This window comes from Ascidia mentula, chromosome 9 (assembly GCF_947561715.1).
Source record: "Ascidia mentula chromosome 9, kaAscMent1.1, whole genome shotgun sequence".
In the NCBI taxonomy this organism is placed as follows: Eukaryota; Metazoa; Chordata; class Ascidiacea; order Phlebobranchia; family Ascidiidae; genus Ascidia; species Ascidia mentula.
Genome location: NC_138574.1, coordinates 2006459 through 2025537, shown reverse-complemented (window position 1 = coordinate 2025537; position 19079 = coordinate 2006459). Strand labels below are relative to the sequence as shown.

General features: G+C 36.1%; 2 protein-coding genes across 4 annotated transcripts in view; one reads left to right on the top strand and one right to left on the bottom strand.

Moving 5' to 3' along the window:
- The window catches only part of LOC145913121 (bax inhibitor 1-like), a 160622-nt gene that overhangs the window by 26501 nt on the left and 115042 nt on the right, over positions 1 to 19079 (bottom strand). The gene's annotated exons all lie outside the window — the stretch shown is intronic.
- On the top strand, positions 574 to 18679 carry LOC145914699 (DNA topoisomerase 2-alpha-like). 2 transcript variants are annotated; one of them, XM_083002518.1, is made up of 36 exons: positions 574 to 746; positions 1059 to 1217; positions 2697 to 2851; positions 3239 to 3384; positions 3485 to 3582; positions 3659 to 3742; positions 3817 to 3945; positions 4360 to 4464; positions 4539 to 4640; positions 4748 to 4816; positions 5124 to 5261; positions 5332 to 5434; positions 5737 to 5927; positions 6387 to 6512; positions 6663 to 6739; positions 7403 to 7542; positions 8411 to 8520; positions 9160 to 9373; positions 9980 to 10101; positions 10298 to 10446; positions 10812 to 11043; positions 11339 to 11473; positions 12029 to 12232; positions 12601 to 12796; positions 13025 to 13116; positions 13395 to 13526; positions 14041 to 14136; positions 15014 to 15208; positions 15956 to 16028; positions 16093 to 16161; positions 16516 to 16644; positions 16965 to 17040; positions 17288 to 17369; positions 17509 to 17593; positions 17656 to 17729; positions 18134 to 18679. In XM_083002518.1, exons 1-36 carry the CDS (start codon positions 588 to 590, stop codon positions 18329 to 18331), a joined length of 4644 nt encoding a protein of 1547 aa, XP_082858644.1. In that variant the 5' UTR covers positions 574 to 587; the 3' UTR covers positions 18332 to 18679. The 2 variants fall into 2 exon arrangements, with proteins under 2 accessions (XP_082858644.1, XP_082858645.1); XM_083002519.1 differs by having other exon boundaries at positions 13395 to 13530; positions 14045 to 14136.

Here is a 19079-nt window from a genome sequence, read left to right as displayed (position 1 = left end):
TGGCCAGTAATGCTCACCGAACATGGCAATGTTGTACGGTTCACTTTGTTGCAACAGAGGGAAAAAATGAACATTATTTTTCATCCAGTTAGTCATATTGTGTGAACAAATAATTTGATTGAAACTTACACGTAAAGCATGTTTTCGACGCAAACACAAATTACTGAAAACTCCACTGATCTCTATAAACACTGTTCATAGAGATCAGTGAAAAACTCAAACAATTAAAAAATTTCCCGCGTTTTGCATGAATATTGTCCAGCACCTTAGGGAGGAAATATTTTGTTTTTTTATTGTAATGTACAATTAAAGAAATTTTTTGTCAAAATTTTATCATAACGAAAGAATGAAAAGTAAATTTTACGCAATGATTGTAGATACCAAGAAAAAATGTATTTTATTTAATGTTACAATTTTCAGCATACAATGACTCCAGTGGTCTGGAAAACTTTAAACTTGGCGCTTCAACAATAATGGACATGCGTTTGTTTTTCTTGCGATCAGCTTTTGTCGTTCTGTCTTGTTAGTACTATTTGCATCAATTTCTTTCAAACTAAGTGTTTTTTAGGGCTCTTTGTCTGCGTTTGATGAACACAAGTGTTTTTGCAAAATGTATAGCATTGAGAAATTGTTTTTGTAACAAGTCTTTTACTACACGGCCCTTTCACTTGTTTGAAAGGCCGCGTTTTCACCATCTTTCTTTTGCCGTTAATTTTGCTTTGCCCTCCAGAAGTCTTCAAGTCAAGGTTTGTTTTGGTTTATTTTTGTCCTTCAGGTCTGCAAATATTACTTGGAATGAATAGTTTTATTAACTCGCAAGGAAAATGTAATTTAAATAACACCAATTGCTTTGCCATCTGCACTTTTTATGCACAAGCTTCATTACTCATTTATTTCCTGTTCAGCTTGTTCTTTTCATAACCATTAAAATAAAATAAATGTAAATATGCAATTACTAAGCTATCAAAAACATTCTGTCAATCGTTAAGTTTCTGACCAAATAATATTTTGGTAAAAAGAAAATTACCCTAATCGGTCACTTATTTTAACATTTTTAGTCAAAAATGGACTTTGACCATCTTCCAAAAACCCCTGAAGGTGGGGGAGGTGGAAAGAAACGTCTTTCTGTGGAGAGAATTTATCAGAAGAAAACCCAGTTGGAGCATATTTTACTTAGACCAGATACCTACATCGGTTCCGTAGAACCTGTAACGCAGGTAATGGATATTGCTTCACAAATGACGCCTCAATTGCTGCTGTTGATGTTCTTTGTATAACATAATTTAAATCTTTACAGGGAAGTTTTTTCTTGTACAAACACACAGCTACCGAGCAAAGATAATGGTGAATTTTGTGAGCTTATTACAGATGGTCACTGTTTATACCAGAAAGGTCTCATCAGTGCAGTTTGGTTTGACCGGCAAGATCTTGCATAGTCACACCAAGCTGCACTGATGAGACCCTAAAAGTCGAAACAGTGGCCGTCTGTATGAAGCTCACAAAATTTGTATTATTGGCTACGTGTTTATTTATATCGTAATGTATATATATATACTTACAACCAGGGGCGTATCCAGGAATTTTTGAAGGGGAGGGTCCAAATTTTTTAGGGAATTCCCCGATTTTCAGGTATAAAGTAAGGTTAATTATGGGCGGGAATCGCAAAATACGAACGCCGGTGTTCGCGCCAATCGTCATATAAACGGTGCCTTTCTGGCTTGCGCAATTGTGTAACGCTATGGGACACTCGATGCGAGGTTTTGCCGTATAGTGCTTGCACCGTAGTTTTATTACTACTGCTTTCAAAGTTTAACAACTAAACTAATTGACTTTCACACAAGTAAACCGCTTGTCATTACAACGGCCACTGAGAAACGACGTTTCGTCCGTAAACTGACGAAAAATTACCTTTGTTTCGTAACAATACAACATGTTTGGTAACAATGCCAAGTGTTCGGTAACGATGCTCCCTGTTTGGAAACAATGGCGAATGCAAGCACGATGCGGTTTTCAGGTCAACGTCAAAGAAAATTTCTGGTTTTCACGTGGATTTTGACAAAAAAAATACAGTGGCGTTTGTTTAGTTATCAAAAAAGACCAAAATATTTCACAAAAGGGGGGGGTCCGGACCCCTGGGACCCCCCCCCTGGATACGCCCATGCTTACAACCACTGGCGTAGAGTAGGGGGGTGTAGGGGTGCCGCGCACCCCCGACCTTTACTAAATTTAACATTTTTTTTTGCGCCACACCCCCGTTGATGTGCCAAACTCTACGTCTATGCTTACAACTTCACAAATATTATGTTGCTCCCATGCATATTGTATTTCAATTATTCTGTTCTGTTCTGACACAGATTTAAGTGCATAATTTTATTTAACGATGTTTTGCTTGCTATTCAGTTAAACTTAATCAGGGTAATGGTGCACACAACCAAGCATCAAGAACCGCAAAAACACAAAAAAGGACCACTAACACTGCTTGTAAAATCACATAATATAAATGAGAAACGCGGGAAACAACAGTTACATTAAGTTGAAAACGAACTAAATTCTCTTGATTCAAGTTGTAGTAATGTTTAATTGTGCCAGGAAAGCAGATCAATCAAAATACTTACAATATTGGTTTTCATTATTTGGTCCGCAATATTTCCAATGATTTCTGTGTTATGTTTACCAAGACAGTTTCAATTTTCCAGGCAATGTGGGTATGGGATGAAGGGGTAGGAATGAAAAACCGTGAGATTACGTTTGTTCCCGGTCTCTACAAGATATTCGATGAAATCCTTGTCAATGCAGCTGACAACAAGCAAAGAGATGCGAAAATGAGCACCATCAAAATTGACATCGATCCGTAAGTTTTATTAAAAATTCCTTGTCATGGGTCCACAAATACTTTTTGTTGCAGTCAACAAAAAAATTTGTATTGTGACTTTAATAAAAGAATAACATGTGGTTTTACTCATGGCAAACTTAACACAATATAACTGTTTCGTAACAAGTGGAACATTTGTAAATGTAAACGATGATAGGAAAAAATACATTAAATCTTATGTAAAGGGCCTGCGCAGTGGGGCGATCCTGCCTTGCTATGCGAAAGCATGGCATTACTTCTGCGTTAAATCTTATGTAATTGTAAGCACAAGAAAAATTGACTATAGTGTGTCGTTATGTGTCCTTTTTTACGGCCCGCTAGTAGAAAACCCTGATTTTTATCTACATGTGCTCAAATTCTATGCAGCGAGAACAATCGCATATCGGTGTGGAACGATGGAAAAGGAATTCCCATTGTCGAACATAAGGTTGAGAAAATGTTTGTTCCGGAGATGATATTTGGACATCTTTTGACATCCAGTAATTACAACGATGATGACAAAAAAGTTACAGGTGTGCTAGAGGGTGTTAATGATATGTACAATTCCACCAGCCTATTTTGTACAATATTGATTGTGAAATTTGTGCAATGTCGTGAACTTGTGTATTTTAGGTGGTAGAAATGGATATGGAGCAAAATTGTGCAACATATTCAGCACAAAGTTTTCTGTGGAAACTGCATCCAAAGAATACAAGAAGAAGTTCAAGCAGGTATAGGTGCCAGTGTTGATGTGTTGTTGCATTGTAAGAGATTACAAACACAGCATTTATCATTTTTATTGTTTAGACTTGGTCGAAAAACATGTCCAAGACTGGGGAACGAAAGCTTGTGTCATACGACAAACCTGATTTTACCTGCGTTACCTTCTATGTGAGTGTTTACAAATAATGCAGATGTTTCAACTCAATTTATAATGCACATTTTTCTTCTATTTCCAATAACAGCCAGACTTGGAAAAGTTCCACATGTCATCATTGGACAAGGACACAATTGCACTTTTGTCTCGTAGGGCATACGATCTTACAGGATCAACACCGGGAATTAAAGTTTATCTAAATGGCACAAGACTACCGGTATGCCCACTTATGTGTTAGGCCAAGGGTGGGCAAACATTTTTTTGCTAAAATTATCAAAAATGTGACAGACAGCCAATGAGCCATGTATTTCTAAAGTGGAAAAAGAATGTTTGCACTACAGTACTAAGATTATGATAAACTGTTCTACCAATGTTCAGTGAGCCAGATTAAAAGACCTAAATTGCCAGATTTAATCTGAGGACTATAGTTTGCCAGAGTCAATGGTGTAAGTCTTAAATTCATTAGGGTTGGTGTCTGATAATTTCTATGTGACCTAAAAGTACCTGTTTGACAGAAACGTTTATTATTCTTTTATAATAAACTTTCATTCTTTGACCAGTAACATTTTTAATTAGCAATTATGACATAGTAACTATTTTAGTAACCGCATATGATTATTTTGCTCATTAGATAAAGTCCTTCAAAGATTATTGTGAGTTGTTTACAAAACAAGTTATTGACGACAACGGCGAACCACTGAAGTTGATTCATGAAAAAGTTAGTCCGAGATGGGAGGTAGGTCTTTGCTTGTTGTTGTTATTGAAGAACTTACAATGTTTGTCTTGCTTGCTACAAATTATATTTTGTAGATTTGCTTGACGCAATCTGACAAAGGATTCCAACAATTGTCATTTGTAAACAGCATAGCTACTACCAAAGGCGGAAGGCACGTTGACCATGTCTTAGATCAGGTAACCCAAAGTGTCAATAACTTTCTTAATACATAAAATTATATACAATCCGCGTTTATTGAAAGTCTGAAATTCCTAATGATGTTTTACTGAGTTTTTTCTGACAGTTAACTAAGAAACTTACTGAAGTCGTAAAAAAGAAGAACAAAGGAGGAGTTGAAGTGAAACCTTATCAGGTTCGTGGTTTGTTATTTATGTCCAACCTGTTAATGATAGCCAAGTAAAACGTTTTGTTTGTCTTAAATCCACCTATCATTGTTAAGTACTGCAGTTCCAGCACAAGTTTGTCATACATTCACATGAAAAGGCAGCAAATTAGTGATCACAACTATTTAAAATTCTTAACTCCACATAACTATCATTGTTAAAAATAGTCAAAAGTTTTAGGTAAACATAGTTCAATAAAAAACTTTGGGCATGAATAAAGTAATTCAACGTGAAAATTTTTTGGAGGTTAACGTCAGGATTTTTGTATTTGCTCAGATTAAAAACCATTGTTGGTTGTTCGTCAATTGCTTGATTGAAAACCCAACGTTCGACTCTCAAACGAAGGAAAACATGACGTTGCAAGCAAAGAAATTTGGCTCATCTTGTAGCCTCACGGACAAGTTTTTGAAAACAGTAAGCAATCAAAATATTATTCTCTCGATCAGTCGGATTTTGCAATTATGTTAATTTTGTTTATATTTAGGCAAGCAACAGCGGTATCGTGGATAGCATCATGAACTGGGTCAAGTTTAAAGCCCAGAGCCAACTTCAAAAGAAATCTGCCTCTAAGTCTAATAAGCTTAAAGGTATATTTGCTGTATGTGATTGCTTTTTTACTTATTATTTTAGCATATTACATGAAATTACAATTGGGATATAGTGAAGTCAATTTCACAAAACTCACACATCATTACTAATTGTTTGAAAAAAAAATTGATTTGTCGTGTATTTACACTAGTATGATGTCACTCTGTGTTGAAATTTTCCACATCAATTCATTTTGTTCTCATTTTTTTGTCATTTTGACACTGTTTTAGCCTTTAGTGTAGCTGAAACTTGCTTCCCATGACCGGTATTTATGATTTTTGTGTCATTTAATTTTGTTCAGGTGTTCCGAAGTTGGACGATGCAAATGACGCTGGTACCAAGCATTCATTAGGCTGCACTCTAATCCTAACAGAGGGAGATTCGGCCAAAACGCTTGCTGTATCTGGTCTCTCTGTTGTAGGCCGCGACAAGTATGGGGTATTCCCCCTTCGTGGTAAACTTCTCAACGTAAGGGATGCCTCTCATTCCCAGGTGAATAACCTAAAACCAGGTAGTGGTTCATGGAACTCTAAATGTCAGTGTTTCCCAACCGATGGTACACATACCACTAGTGGTGGTGGTACGCGAGCACCTTTCTGTAATTTGCGGATTTGTTTGAATTTAAAAACTCGTAAGTGATCTCAATATGTTTGTTGCTTCATCCCCTAGGTTACTTTGTAACACTTAACTAGGTGTCGAAATTGTTTTACCTCCAAGTGGTACGCAACCACAAAAAGGTTGGGAATCACTGCTATATATGTTATGAAACCCACTTCAAAAATCACTGATTTACATCAATGCAATATTTACTTTCATTCTTGGTATGGATTATCCAAAAAAGGAGGATAGACATCATGTGCTTTATTCAAAATGTGTGGCATCATTATTTTAAGACTTAAAACCAAAGAAAGGATAGCCCGACAATTGAAACCGACCAATGTTTTGTCGCAGATAATGGGAAATGCGGAAATCAACAACATCATAAAGATCATGGGTTTCAAGTATGGAAAAAAATATGAAAGTGACGACGAATTAAAAAGTCTGAGATACGGAAAGCTCATGATTATGACAGATCAGGTGATAATTTCCCACAAAAATTTATCTGAAAGTTTTTTAACACAACTGGCAATTGTGCAAGTCACCACTGTGTTCTTTCAATTGGCCATTTCTATTTTGCCAAAGTCTTGATTTTTCTCGGTTATTGTAAAATTTTTCATTGTGGTGTAGGACCACGATGGATCTCATATCAAAGGTCTTCTCATCAACTTTATCCATAGCAACTGGCCAAACATGCTTCAAAGGAGGTAAAGATCATTGAGATTTTGAAACGCTATTTTTTGTGAAGTCTGTAACTTATTTGATATGTTTGGTTGTTTAAGAATTTTTTTAGGTTGTCATTTTTCTGATAAGATGAACAGCAAGAGTCGAAATTGCCATATGGAAAATCGTTAAGAATTGCTTAGAGCAGTGCTTTTCAACCTTTTTAAATTCTATCCGCACTTTTCTGTGGCACGAAAATTTCATCCGCACAATGCGGCCAAACCGCGCATGAAATGTTTGCGAACCCCAGGATGTACATAACTAATACCAACAGCCAGGCTTCATGATAAATTGCCCTTTCTTGGACGTTTCGAAATTTAAACAATTGGAAACCTACCGACGATTAAAGGGGAAGGATTAGCGTTGCTTTTTGAAGCTAGTGTACGTAACCAAATATGAAAAATTCTTAGAATAAATAGCCTTTTATCGGGCGATTGTCATCCGCACTCATCCGCACCATGTTGCCCATGCGCACAAAAAATTTTCACATCTGCACCAGTGCGGATGGTCCCACAGGTTGAAAAGCACTGGCTAAAAGTAATATGTAAAGTATACCTTCTTTAAGACAGTTTGGGCTTTCATTCTGACATATATTAAATTTGCGACAAGTCTCCTATGTGTGTTTCTATTAAAAATAACAATTGTAGGGTTTTGGAGGAATTCATCACACCAATTGTTAAAGTATCAAAAGGACAACAAGTGTTATCCTTCTACACCGTCCCGGAGTTCGAAGATTGGAAAACAACGACGGACAACTCAAAATCGTGGAAGGCGAAGTACTACAAAGGTGAACTTTTTTCCTTCTTACCAACAAGAAGATATATATGTTTATTTAGTGTTGCCCCATATCGGCCTTAAACAGTTAAATAGGTAAACTGGCCTTTTGTTAAGCTGCATTTAGCACATTTTGGAACAAAATCAACATTTACGGAAATAAAGCTACCACTTGGCTTGGTTTTTTTTATTTCAACAAAAAAATTCTGACAAATTTCCGAAATGGCAGTAAATATTCCGATTTGTTTCGGACATTTACCACGTATATTTAGCTTTTAAAACAAGTAGCGTATTGCAGTAATTTGCGCGATGTAACAGCCAACTTTCTTTCGCAAAGCACACGACTTTGAAGTTGCGTATCTGCACGTTTGTTTTTCCAAGTTTAACGAAAAACGCAGGAACAAACCGCATTGTTACGAAACGATGCTGCTGTATCCGAGCGAGTATTACGCAACAATGCACATCCCGTTGCGTATCTGCTGATAACGAGGCCTCAAAAACAAAGCGCCACAAATCGCGATAATGACATCCCAAGCATTGCAAGGCAAACTTGCGCGATGCACAATAGGGCGCACTTTGCCCTCGCTGTTATTTCTTTGCCGAAATGCATTCGGACATTGTGTCCAAAATGGTTTGAATATTTTGTGAAATTTTGTAAAAGAATCGGTCAATGACCGACAAATGACACACAAAAAATCAGCTGAGCACAATACAATCTCTTGAGGTTTCCTGTCATTTTGTTTTTTCAATCACTTGTTATTTTTGTTAGTAAACAATAAAAATGTTCGTGTAAAGATCTTTGAGTAACTTTGTAAAAACATGTGTGAGTTTCCATTGCATTTACCAAAGATACACTTCTTATTTTGTATAAACATACATAGGTTTGGGAACGTCTACCTCAAAAGAAGCGAAAGCATATTTTGCCGACATGAATCGGCATCGTGTGCGTTTCAAGTATTCTGGAGCGGATGACGATCATTCCATTGATATGGTTTGTTGTTTAAATTAACATTGTAGGATATTAGTTCGTTGTTACTTCTGCAGTTGTAGTTAAAACTTTTATGCAAACTTGATAAGGTTTTCACTCTTACATTTTTAACGTTAAAAGTGGTTCTACTAAAATTTGAAAACATATACTGTATTTTTGTGAGCTGCTCATTTGAGTACATATGATGAACACTGTATGAGTTCGAAACGTTTACCAGCATTATGATGAACAGCATTCTAGCTTTGGCTTTTTTATTTAGACTACTTAACTCCAGATACTTTGCACCCAAATATACTGTATTTTTATTAATTTTTTTTGAGATAAGTGTGAACAACAAATAGAATACTACCGTATTTACTCGATTGTTAGCCGCGGCTTATAAAGTTTTTTAACCTACCGTTTGTGCGGCTTACATTATTTCATGTCACACCGATATTTTGTCTGCGCTCTGTTTTTTAATGCAATTTACCATCAACTCGCTCCATCATACCAGTACGTTTTATTGCCCACGGTTATCAGCGTATCTGACAATTTTAAACGACAGATGTGTTGGCAATTATATTTTTTTTTATATTCGAGGGCAGCTAACAATCGAGTAAATACGGCAAGTGGATTTCATTTATGTCAACCCCGGTCTTTCAGGCCTTCAACAAGAAACGTGCAGATGACAGGAAAGAATGGTTATCCCACTACATGGAAGAGAGAAGACGTTGCAGAGTGGACGAACGACCTGAACCTGGATCCGATCTTTATTCTGCAGACACCCGACATCTTTCGTACAAAGATTTCATCAACAAGGAACTGGTCATGTTCTCGTGCGCTGATGTGGAACGATCTGTTCCATCACTAGTTGACGGTATGTGTTGTGTGCTTGTCCATAGTTTTGTTTTTCCTTTGGATTCTTAGTCAAAAACTTGTTTTGCATTTCACAAACTCAGCTGCCATATTGAATGTGCCGCAGTACAGTATAGAATACCTATCTCCACTGTTTTGAAAAGCTTGCTTTTTATGAATAGTTGCACCATCATAGTTAAGTATTGATTTCCCTAAAGATTTTTTTTTGTTTGAAATTGCTTCATTTGACAAATAAAAGAAATGACTAGAAAAAGAAATGACCGGAATTCATACATTCCTAATGTATGCTTTTTTATCTGCGAAGATTGGATTGCTGGTACCAAAATCACATTTATCAAATTATTAGTTTTTGTTTACTTAGACCAGTGCTTCCCAACCAGTGGGTCGCGAAGCATTTCTAAATGTTACAGTTTTTTATTAGATCCTGTTGGTCATATCTCATTGTGGGTCGCATAATTAAGCTTGCGTTAAAAGTGGGCTGCGAACTGAAAAAGGTTGGGAAGCTCTGACTTAGACCATACTGGGTTTTCCATAGTGGTTGCGGATACAGCATTTTACATGACCTTGTGATTGTAAAGGAATAAATTCGGCTATACTTTTTTTACAGGCTTAAAACCGGGTCAGAGAAAGGTGCTTTACACATGTTTGCGAAGAAACGACAAGCGTGAAGTGAAAGTTGCACAACTTGCCGGTTCCGTTGCTGAACTTTCTGCATATCACCATGGAGAGGTTTGCTGACAATAAATAAACTTTTTGCGTTTGTTTTCTCTGCCAGAAATTGGTGGATAATTGGCAAATAATGATGTAGAACCAGAGAATAGTTTTAACTTTCTTAGTTGTTCGCTTTTTAAGCCTTGAGTGCTTGTACTGAAACAAATGCATGTAAATTGTAATTTACCTTTCAAAACCTTGCAATTTTGTTTAGACTTCCTTGATGTCAACGATCATAAACATGGCCCAAAACTATGTGGGGTCAAACAACCTAAACTTGTTGCAACCGATCGGACAATTTGGGACAAGACTACATGGTGGGAAGGATGCTGCTTCACCTCGTTATATTTTCACAATGCTCAGGTAATTTCAACTTCACACTTAAATACAATCAGACCTTGTTAATCCAGACTACATTGTTTTGTCGTGTAATGTTAACTCGAGCGAGAAATACGGATAAAGGAAAGAAATCAAAATTTTTGTATTAGTTTGTGTGGTTTTCTGGGTCTGGTTTGATGAGGTCTGACTGTCGTTGGATGTTTCTCTGTATCCATATGTAGGCATAAATTACCAAATTGTTGTTATGTTTGAAGAAATAGGTATAACCTTTAGCCCAGTTTAAACCTTTTAAATAAACTTTTACAGCCCAATGATTTCTCGAAACTACAATGTAATTAAAATAATATATCAAAAAAAAAGAAAATTATATGTCTTTTTGTTCTTTGCAGTCCCTTAGCAAGGCTTCTGTTCAATCCTATGGATGACAATCTTCTTACCTGGCTACATGACGACAATCAGAAAGTGGAACCCATGTGGTACTGCCCGATTATACCAACTGTGCTGATAAACGGGTCTGAGGGTATTGGCACCGGGTGGAGCACCAGAGTCCCAAACCACGACATTCGTGAAGTTGTGGAGAATTGTCGACGCATGATGAGAGGGGAAGAACCTTTAAATTTGGTTTGTTTTTAACTTGCATTTAGTTTTCAATTTAAAAATTATTATCAAGACAAAAGTCACTGATTTAATAAACCCTTGCTATGCTTTTGTTGTATTGCAATTAGTTTTCAATTCAAAAATTTAAATTTTGTGACCAGCTGTTGTCAATATTTCAGATCAAAAATATTTGTTCACAATAAAAGCAACCCAATTTATAATTGATTATTATTGTTGTTTTTGTACTCTATGCCTTTATTATATTGTTTGCCACTAGGATGTACTTTATTGAGTCTGAAACATTGCAATCACATTTCAGCTGCCCAGATATAAGAACTTCAAAGGCACGATTGACCTGCTGGAACCAAACAGATATGTCGTGAATGGCGAGGCGTCGATACTAGATGACAACAGTGTAGAGATTACTGAGCTGCCAGTCAAAACTTGGACGCAGGTACAGACTCCATGTGGCAACTATCTGCTGTAGAATAAACAATTACAATGATTTAATTTAACATTGGTATAAATATAAGTTCTGCATCCAATTTGGTGTCTAGTTACAGCCTAAGTTAGGAATATCACAGTATAAAGGAATCTGTGTTTTTTTATAACTTTTGTGTTCCAGGAACCATTTCAATCTCTTAAGTTTCTTAAGACTTGTCCATTAATGCCCACTTGTCCAAATTGTATTGCTACATTTCTTTATCATACTGAATTTAAGGGTTCTCCCAGTTGTTGAATAATAAATCAGTGTTGCTGCTGTTTCCCTTCTGCCTTTCAGTCCTTTATTAACACGACGCTTTTCTGCAACCAGTTCAATGTAGTAGTACTGATGATGAACCCAGTATGAGTTCGAAACGTTTACTTAGAATATGATTAACAGCATCCTAGCTTTGGCTCTCCTTTTCGAAATAAATCAGTGTTTCCCAAACTTTTTTTTCACTCAAGGTGTGCTATTCATTAAAATACTTTTGGGAAACACTGATTTATTCTTATATTCTGTGTTCAGCCATACAAGGAAAACGTGTTGGAACCGATGGTGAGCGGGACGGACAAGGTTCAAGCACAGCTTCAAGAATACAAGGATTACAACACAGACGTTAGCATTCGCTTCGTCATCAAAATGTCCCAGCAGAAGTTGCAAGATATGGAGAGGAAGGGATTGCACAAATTCCTCAACCTTCAAACCACACTTTCTTGTAACAACACATTGGTAAGGATATTTTTATATACTTATTGTTAAAATTTGTAAAAGTTATTACCATGCAGCTAGGTTCTAAAGTGATGATGACTTTGGCTTTCTGTCAAAACTTAAATAAACGTGTCAAATTTGTCTGCATTATTTGCAGGCCAGACTTTTTATTCTCAAAACATGAGCATATTTCCGATTTTACATATTCTGGTGTTTTTTGTGTCATATTTCGATCGATGTTTTTTGTTGAGAAAAACTGTAAACATATTTTTCCTAAAATGATATTCTCACTCACACTACAAAGTGGCCTTGATCAAGTTTTAGTGACATTCCACCTATTATTATTGTCCTTATTATTAGCACTAATTTATTGAATGTTTTTTTTTCAGGTGTTATTTGATGAGTTTGGTTGCCTCCAAAGGTTCAGCAGCACCACAGACATCTTCAAGCAGTTCTACAACCTCCGAATGCAGCTTTACGTCAAACGGAAGGACTTTGTGCTTGGAATGCTGACAGCTGAGTCAAAGAAACTCTCAAATCAAGCCAGGTTCATTTTGGAGAAAATTGAGGGGAAAATTTCCATCTGTAAGTTGTGGCAATAAATTGAAAAACTTATTGTGAAAAATGTTCATACCACAGAATAACATTTAAAAGTTATTGTTAGTTAAAATCTTTATGATTTTGTAACACAAACCAGCTTTGCATAAAAACAATATATACCCCTACAAATAGTGTATTGAATTTAATCTGTTTTTTTTTTGTATCACCAGTTTACAAAAGTACTACGGAAACTAACTTTTATGATATTTTCAGTCAACAAGGCCAAGAAGATTCTGATTAAGCTGTTGATCGATAAGAAATACGATTCTGATCCTGTAAAAGCTTGGAGAGAATCTTTAAAACAAGTAAGAACCTTATTATTATTATTATTGCAATGTTTCACAATATTAATGACCAATCGCAAAAAAAACTGCAGTCAGACTGCTTTTATTTACTCATAGCACATTCGTATCTTGTGTAACAAAATATGCACATTTCTAAACAAATATTGTCTTGAACTCGAACAGTTTTGGAAAGTACTGATGTAGTGTTTTGATCAAAATGTGGAAAATGTACAACAGAATATGCTGAAAACCATAAATTCCACATTTATATAATTATTATTTTTTGTAAAATACATCAGGCTACTGAAGAGGAAACTGAATCTTCCGAGACAGAAGCAGAGGATGAGGCATCAGGAGCAGATTTCAACTACATTCTCAACATGCCACTGTGGAGTTTGTCGAAGGAGAGAAAAGATGATCTTCTTAAACAGGCAAGTTGCAACAAATCAAATCAGTTTTATTTCCATGCATAATGTACGTAGTTACATCACCAATGAACATATTGTCATGGGAACCAACAAAACCATAAAAGTGTTTAAGTCAGACGCAAAATCAATAATATTATCTTATACTCTGTGTTGATATCTTCTACAAAAACCCCAACTAAAAAACAATCTTTAACTTTTATCCATATGTATATTGTCATTATTTTGATGAGTACTTTTTTTTCTATTCAAAAGTATTGCATGTTGAATGTATTGCAGAATAATAAAACTAATCTGGACCTGCTAGTATCAAGGTAACCTGTCAGGCTGTCGATCGTGCACCTGCCACAAGCAGTATTTCTATCTGAGATTAACACAAAAATGTTACAAGCAGCCTAGTTGATGTTTATCACCAAAATCATTGTATATACCTCACATAGAAATACTGTGTTTATACGTATACTTATTTAAAACTAAAAAAATACAAGAAACGAAATATAATGACCTGGTTTACGTACAGAGAGATGCAAAACTTGTTGAACTGGAAATCCTGAAGAAAAAGACACCGATAAATCTATGGGAAGAAGATTTGGGGAAATTTATGGATGAATTAGAGGTAAATTGTCCAATTGCTGGTATTCAAACTGCATTAACAAACATTCAGTAAACCCATGTCTCTATTAGGGTCATTATATTGGTAGTGGTCAGTTCAGTTCACTAGTTTCTGTGTTAAAGGAAAAACTATCTTCTTTTTTCATAGCAATAACCGACTATTTTAAGTTCATGTAACGTAGAAATAAACTTTTTGATAAAGTATTAGAATTAGGGATGCATTGAAAGTACGGTTTGCCCAATTTATTCAGCAGAAACTAAGGTTTTTATGATTATTTTGTTTCGGCCGAAAATTTTTGCAGAATTCGACTGAAACTGAAACTTTTTACTGCATGCAATGCTAATATGCAAAGTTCAGCAGTCACAGTAATTCTTCAAGTGCCAATAAAAAGATGTATGATAGATCCAATCTGGGTTTTTTCATCCAATCCAACACACGTTTTGTTTAAATTTGTTGCATTTAAAGAGATGGATACCAAAATTAGTTTCGGTTTATTCGGCAACTTTTGCCAAATATTCAGTTTCAGTCGAATAAAAAAATTGCATGCCAGAAGAGCAATTCTTATCAATTAGTATGCCTGGCAGCAAAAATAGCAGTATATTTGTTGTAGAAAGAGACTTGTATGGGTCTCATGCCTTAAGAATGGCTCGAAGGTTTGTGCAACTCAATATGCCAGAAGAACAATTCTCATCAAAAAAATTGCTGTTTCGGTGCATCACTAATTAAAATCACCATGCAGTCTTATGGGCAACAAAGATTTAAGTACATTTAAACAAGTGTCACTGCCTAATTGTGTAACTGCGATTTACTTAAAAACAGATTTATTGGTTCCACTTAAATTAATAAGAAATTGCAAAAAGTTGTCATAATTTGTTCATAGAAAGTTGAAGGCAAAGAAAGGGAAGACGCTATGATGGCAATGGCCGAAGGGAACAAAAAGAAGTCAATTTTCGGAAAAGGTCGTGGACAGAAAGCTAAACTGATGGAACGTGCCGAGACGAAACCTTCCCCTCATGGGATTAGGGTAGTCCCTGTGATCGACCCTTCTCTCAAACCCAAAGCTGGAAAATCAAAGGTATGTGTTTTTTTTGTGTACTTAAAGCTGAACATCTTTATGAAGAAGAAGTGGATTCAAAAGTTTTTTGTTTAAAGTTACTGAATTATTCTTTTCTGCAAACCAATCTCTTTCCAGTGGTTACCATGATTTCCAACAATATTAAATTCTAACACACACATTACACTGTAAACAACCCCCAAAACATTCCCATAAAAAAGTCTATCTTAATGAATTGTTCAGAATCACTGCATATAGATTAAATAGTAATTAACCACAAAATGAGCCAATAATGATCATTGAGCTGTAGACAGTGCACTAATGTGACATATAAGAATCATGGAAATGCATATTCGCATACCCTTGGGGTGCTCGATAATAATGAATTTCTGAAATTACTCCGGCTGTCTGTTTTAACAGGTACCACAACACTTAATGCCTTGTTTTACAGTAATATTACATGCAAAGGCATGATTGGTAGGATCGTATATGTGAAAGTTGCATGGCCAGTTGTGCGCTTGCGCACCAATGTACCTTAGCCACAATATACCCCGTGAAACCACTGAGCTCCTGTAGCTTAGTTGGTAGAGCGTTGGGCCTGGTTAGCCCAGGGTCGTGAGTTCAAACCTCACCGGGAGCTTGATTTTTTTAATCTCCGACTTGTCAGGAAAAAGTGGCTGATCCAGTTAGGCTGCAATGCCTGGGCTGCCAAGCCTGCAAACTTAATGCCTTTTTTTATTAACACTTACACTTTGTATTCCATTTTAGGTAAAGAAAGAAGATCCAACTGTCAAGAAGTTAGATGAGTATTTTAAGAATGCAGAAGAAGACAAGGAATCAGGTATGTAAGATGTTTATGCTTGCGACCAAGTTTTTGGTGCTTTTCAGCCCATGTGTTTGTTAAGATGTTGTTGAAATCAATGAGATGGACATGGACGCCCCAATCTCCCTGCTGAGTAGAATTAAAAAATCAGGTAAAAACCTTTTAAACATATAAGTGTGATTAGAAAGATCTATTGCCGCAAACCAAGCAGGCTTAATTATTTCATGTAATTGTATAAATATGTGGTTTTTACTGCTCTGCATAGTAGCCAACTTGTGAATGTTGCTTTCAGCTTGCATGTGAATAACGCATATGATGTAAGAGATCAATAGTAGCAAAGGAAGCGGTCAAATTGTTCTTCATGTTTTAAAATTTTATAAATACATTTTCTGACCAATCCGTGGTTGTTATTGCCCTGCACTGAAGTTAGCTTGCAAATGCTGTTTGATTATTGTGGCTTTCCATGGAGAGTATTAAATGTTTAATGTGCTCAACGTGTTTGTAGCTGAAAAAGAGAAGAAGGCTGCTACAAAGCAAAGCAAGCTTGGTTTTAAACCGAAAGAAAAACCACAGAAACTTACTTTGGATAGCGACTCTGATTCATCTGGGATGGATTTCAAGTCAATCCCTAAAAGTAAGCAATTTATTTTACAAAAATCTTAAAAAGAAATACATGTGTAACTGATAAAACCATATGCATGTGACTCAATGGTATTAACAAAAAAAATGGTGGTTCTTAAACTTTTTTGTGTGCAGCGCACCCATTATAAATGCATCAGCACAATGTTTATATATGTTTACAATTTTTAGTCACAGAAGGCTAACCTTCACAAATTTATTCACATACCACCTTAAGAGCATTGCAACCCTGGTTTGAAGAACCACTGAATTAAAGTGTCAGTGTTCAATATATATTTGTATGTTCCATGTGCTTTATGACATCTTGTTATTCAGAGAAGCCCGTTTCCCTAGACTCCGATGAGGACACTAACGACGACTTGTTCAAGGCAAAGAGTCAAACTTCAACCGGGTAAATTTGGTCTTTTATTTGTGTGGATTGTGGAATCCAGTGTGCATTTAAAATATTGATTTATAAAATTGTTAAATCCTGAATATTATATGTTTTTTGTAAAATTTAATTTTAAAATTTTGGAGATTTTTGAATTGACTGTGAAGTTCCACCTGCGTCATGCAAAAGAAGTTTTACTGGAATAGGTTGATTTCCTAATATGTAGTTTTGTGCCCAACAACTTATTTGTAAGTGGTTTCTTTGCCAGAACTGAATCGGATGTTGTGATTGAGTCCATGGATGACAAACATGACTGGGACGCAAAAATGGGAATCAAAAAATCAGAAAAAGTATTTTTTTCGATTATTTCAATGCTTTTCATCTCATATCTGGTAGTTTTGTAAAACATCAGTATTGCAGATCACTAAAAAAACAATATTCCTGCTATTGCCTTTACAAACGTTAATTGTTGATGATTTTGTTCCAAAGGATGCAAAATCAAAGGCACCCATCAAGAGGAGAAAGTTAACGAGCAACAAAACGAGCGACAGTGATGGTGCATCGAGACCAAAAAGTAAATTTTGTAGTTTCATGATGTGTTGCATTGCTTTTGAACTTGTTCTTTTGTGTTCACAGAAGTTGCCAAGGTGTCTGCTGCTCCCAAAAAGCAAACCACAGCAAAGAAAGTTCCTGCAAAACCAGCATCAAAGGTACGACAAGGGCTTAATCTTGTCCCAATTTTTTTTTGTTTATTGCTGCTTGTTTGGTAGTTGAAAATTTGGTTATTGTTCAGTTTTAAAAGAAGTTTAATAGACAGGTGCAAAAAATTCGGAACTTATCAAAAAATGGAAAAGCAAAAGCTAGTATGCTAATCATGTTGAAGCAGATTCTGTTGCATGCTTCAATGCAGTCTTCTCTTTGCACTGATGATGAACCCAGTAGTGTTTTAAACGTCTGCTTCAACATGAGTAGCACATTAGCTTTGGCTTTTCTGTACAGACAAACTTAAAAGAAATTCGTCGAAACCTGTTTAAAACACCAGCCTCATTACATGTTACTGAAAGTCATGGAAAAAAAACTTGATAGAAAAAACTTTTCCCCTTTTATTTCAAAGCCAAGAAGCAAGAAACCAAAGAAGAGCCCTTGGTCAGATGATGACAAGGAGGAATCTGACATCAGTGATTTTGGAGGAGGATCAGATTCCGCGAGTGAAGTGGATGTGAAGCCACGAACCGTGTCTGGACGACAACGTAAGCAGGCCAAATACACCTTCTCCGAAAGCGAGCAAGATGATAGTGACAGCGATTTTTGAGACAATGTCGCAATAAAATTTACTACTGCCAATGGGCGTCCACAGAAGGGGGCAAGGTTGGGTATTTCCCCCCGCTTCTCTTGGAAAACAAAAAAAAATAGTGTTTCCCTGCTAGATTTTTTCTGAGGACGGCTATACTACTGCCTGATCGCTCTTTTTATTGACAAGATTGCACTGGATATTGATGTATAATTGGATTATGAACGGTTGTGTTTATGAACGTTCGGCTAGTGCCCAGTTTGCCATGTAAAATGTTCTTGTTTGCAAAACATTCGTTGAATTCGGTAGGCAAATATGAATTCGTTGTATTAGGCATTTTACTTCTCAATACATTTTGTATGAATCTTGTACGTTTGGGAAAGTAGTCTTGCCGAGAAACAGAGAGATATTAATAGAAATGCAACTGGAACCTCTTGTCCGCTCAAAAATCGTGTAAAACAGTCAGCGGAAATGGAAACAAGCGTGACGTTTGCTCATGTGCTGGATGTTTGAAAAAAAACCTTGTTTGAATTTAGCAGTGGTACAAATGCCAATGACCTTTTGTTAAATGAAATAACGCCTTTTTTAACCTGGGTAAAATTGGCTGGCTGGCCATCATAATCCTTTTTGTTAATTGCCGTAAATTCGGCGATGGGGATGGTTTCGTGAGTTGTTTTGTTTCAAACAATTTATTCGATGCATTTACTGCCCTGTTTGAGCCAAAACAAAATAGCTAAACCCATTTCACCTTACAGGAAGTTGGCCTCGA

Coding starts and splice junctions, on each gene's coding strand:
- LOC145914699 (XM_083002518.1), top strand. CDS start 588: ATGAACACAAGTGTTTTTGCAAAATGTATAGCATTGAGAAATTGTTTT. Junction 6,513..6,662: donor TCATGATTATGACAGATCAG/GTGATAATTTCC, acceptor ATTGTGGTGTAG/GACCACGATGGATCTCATAT. Junction 12,797..13,024: donor TGAGGGGAAAATTTCCATCT/GTAAGTTGTGGC, acceptor TGATATTTTCAG/TCAACAAGGCCAAGAAGATT.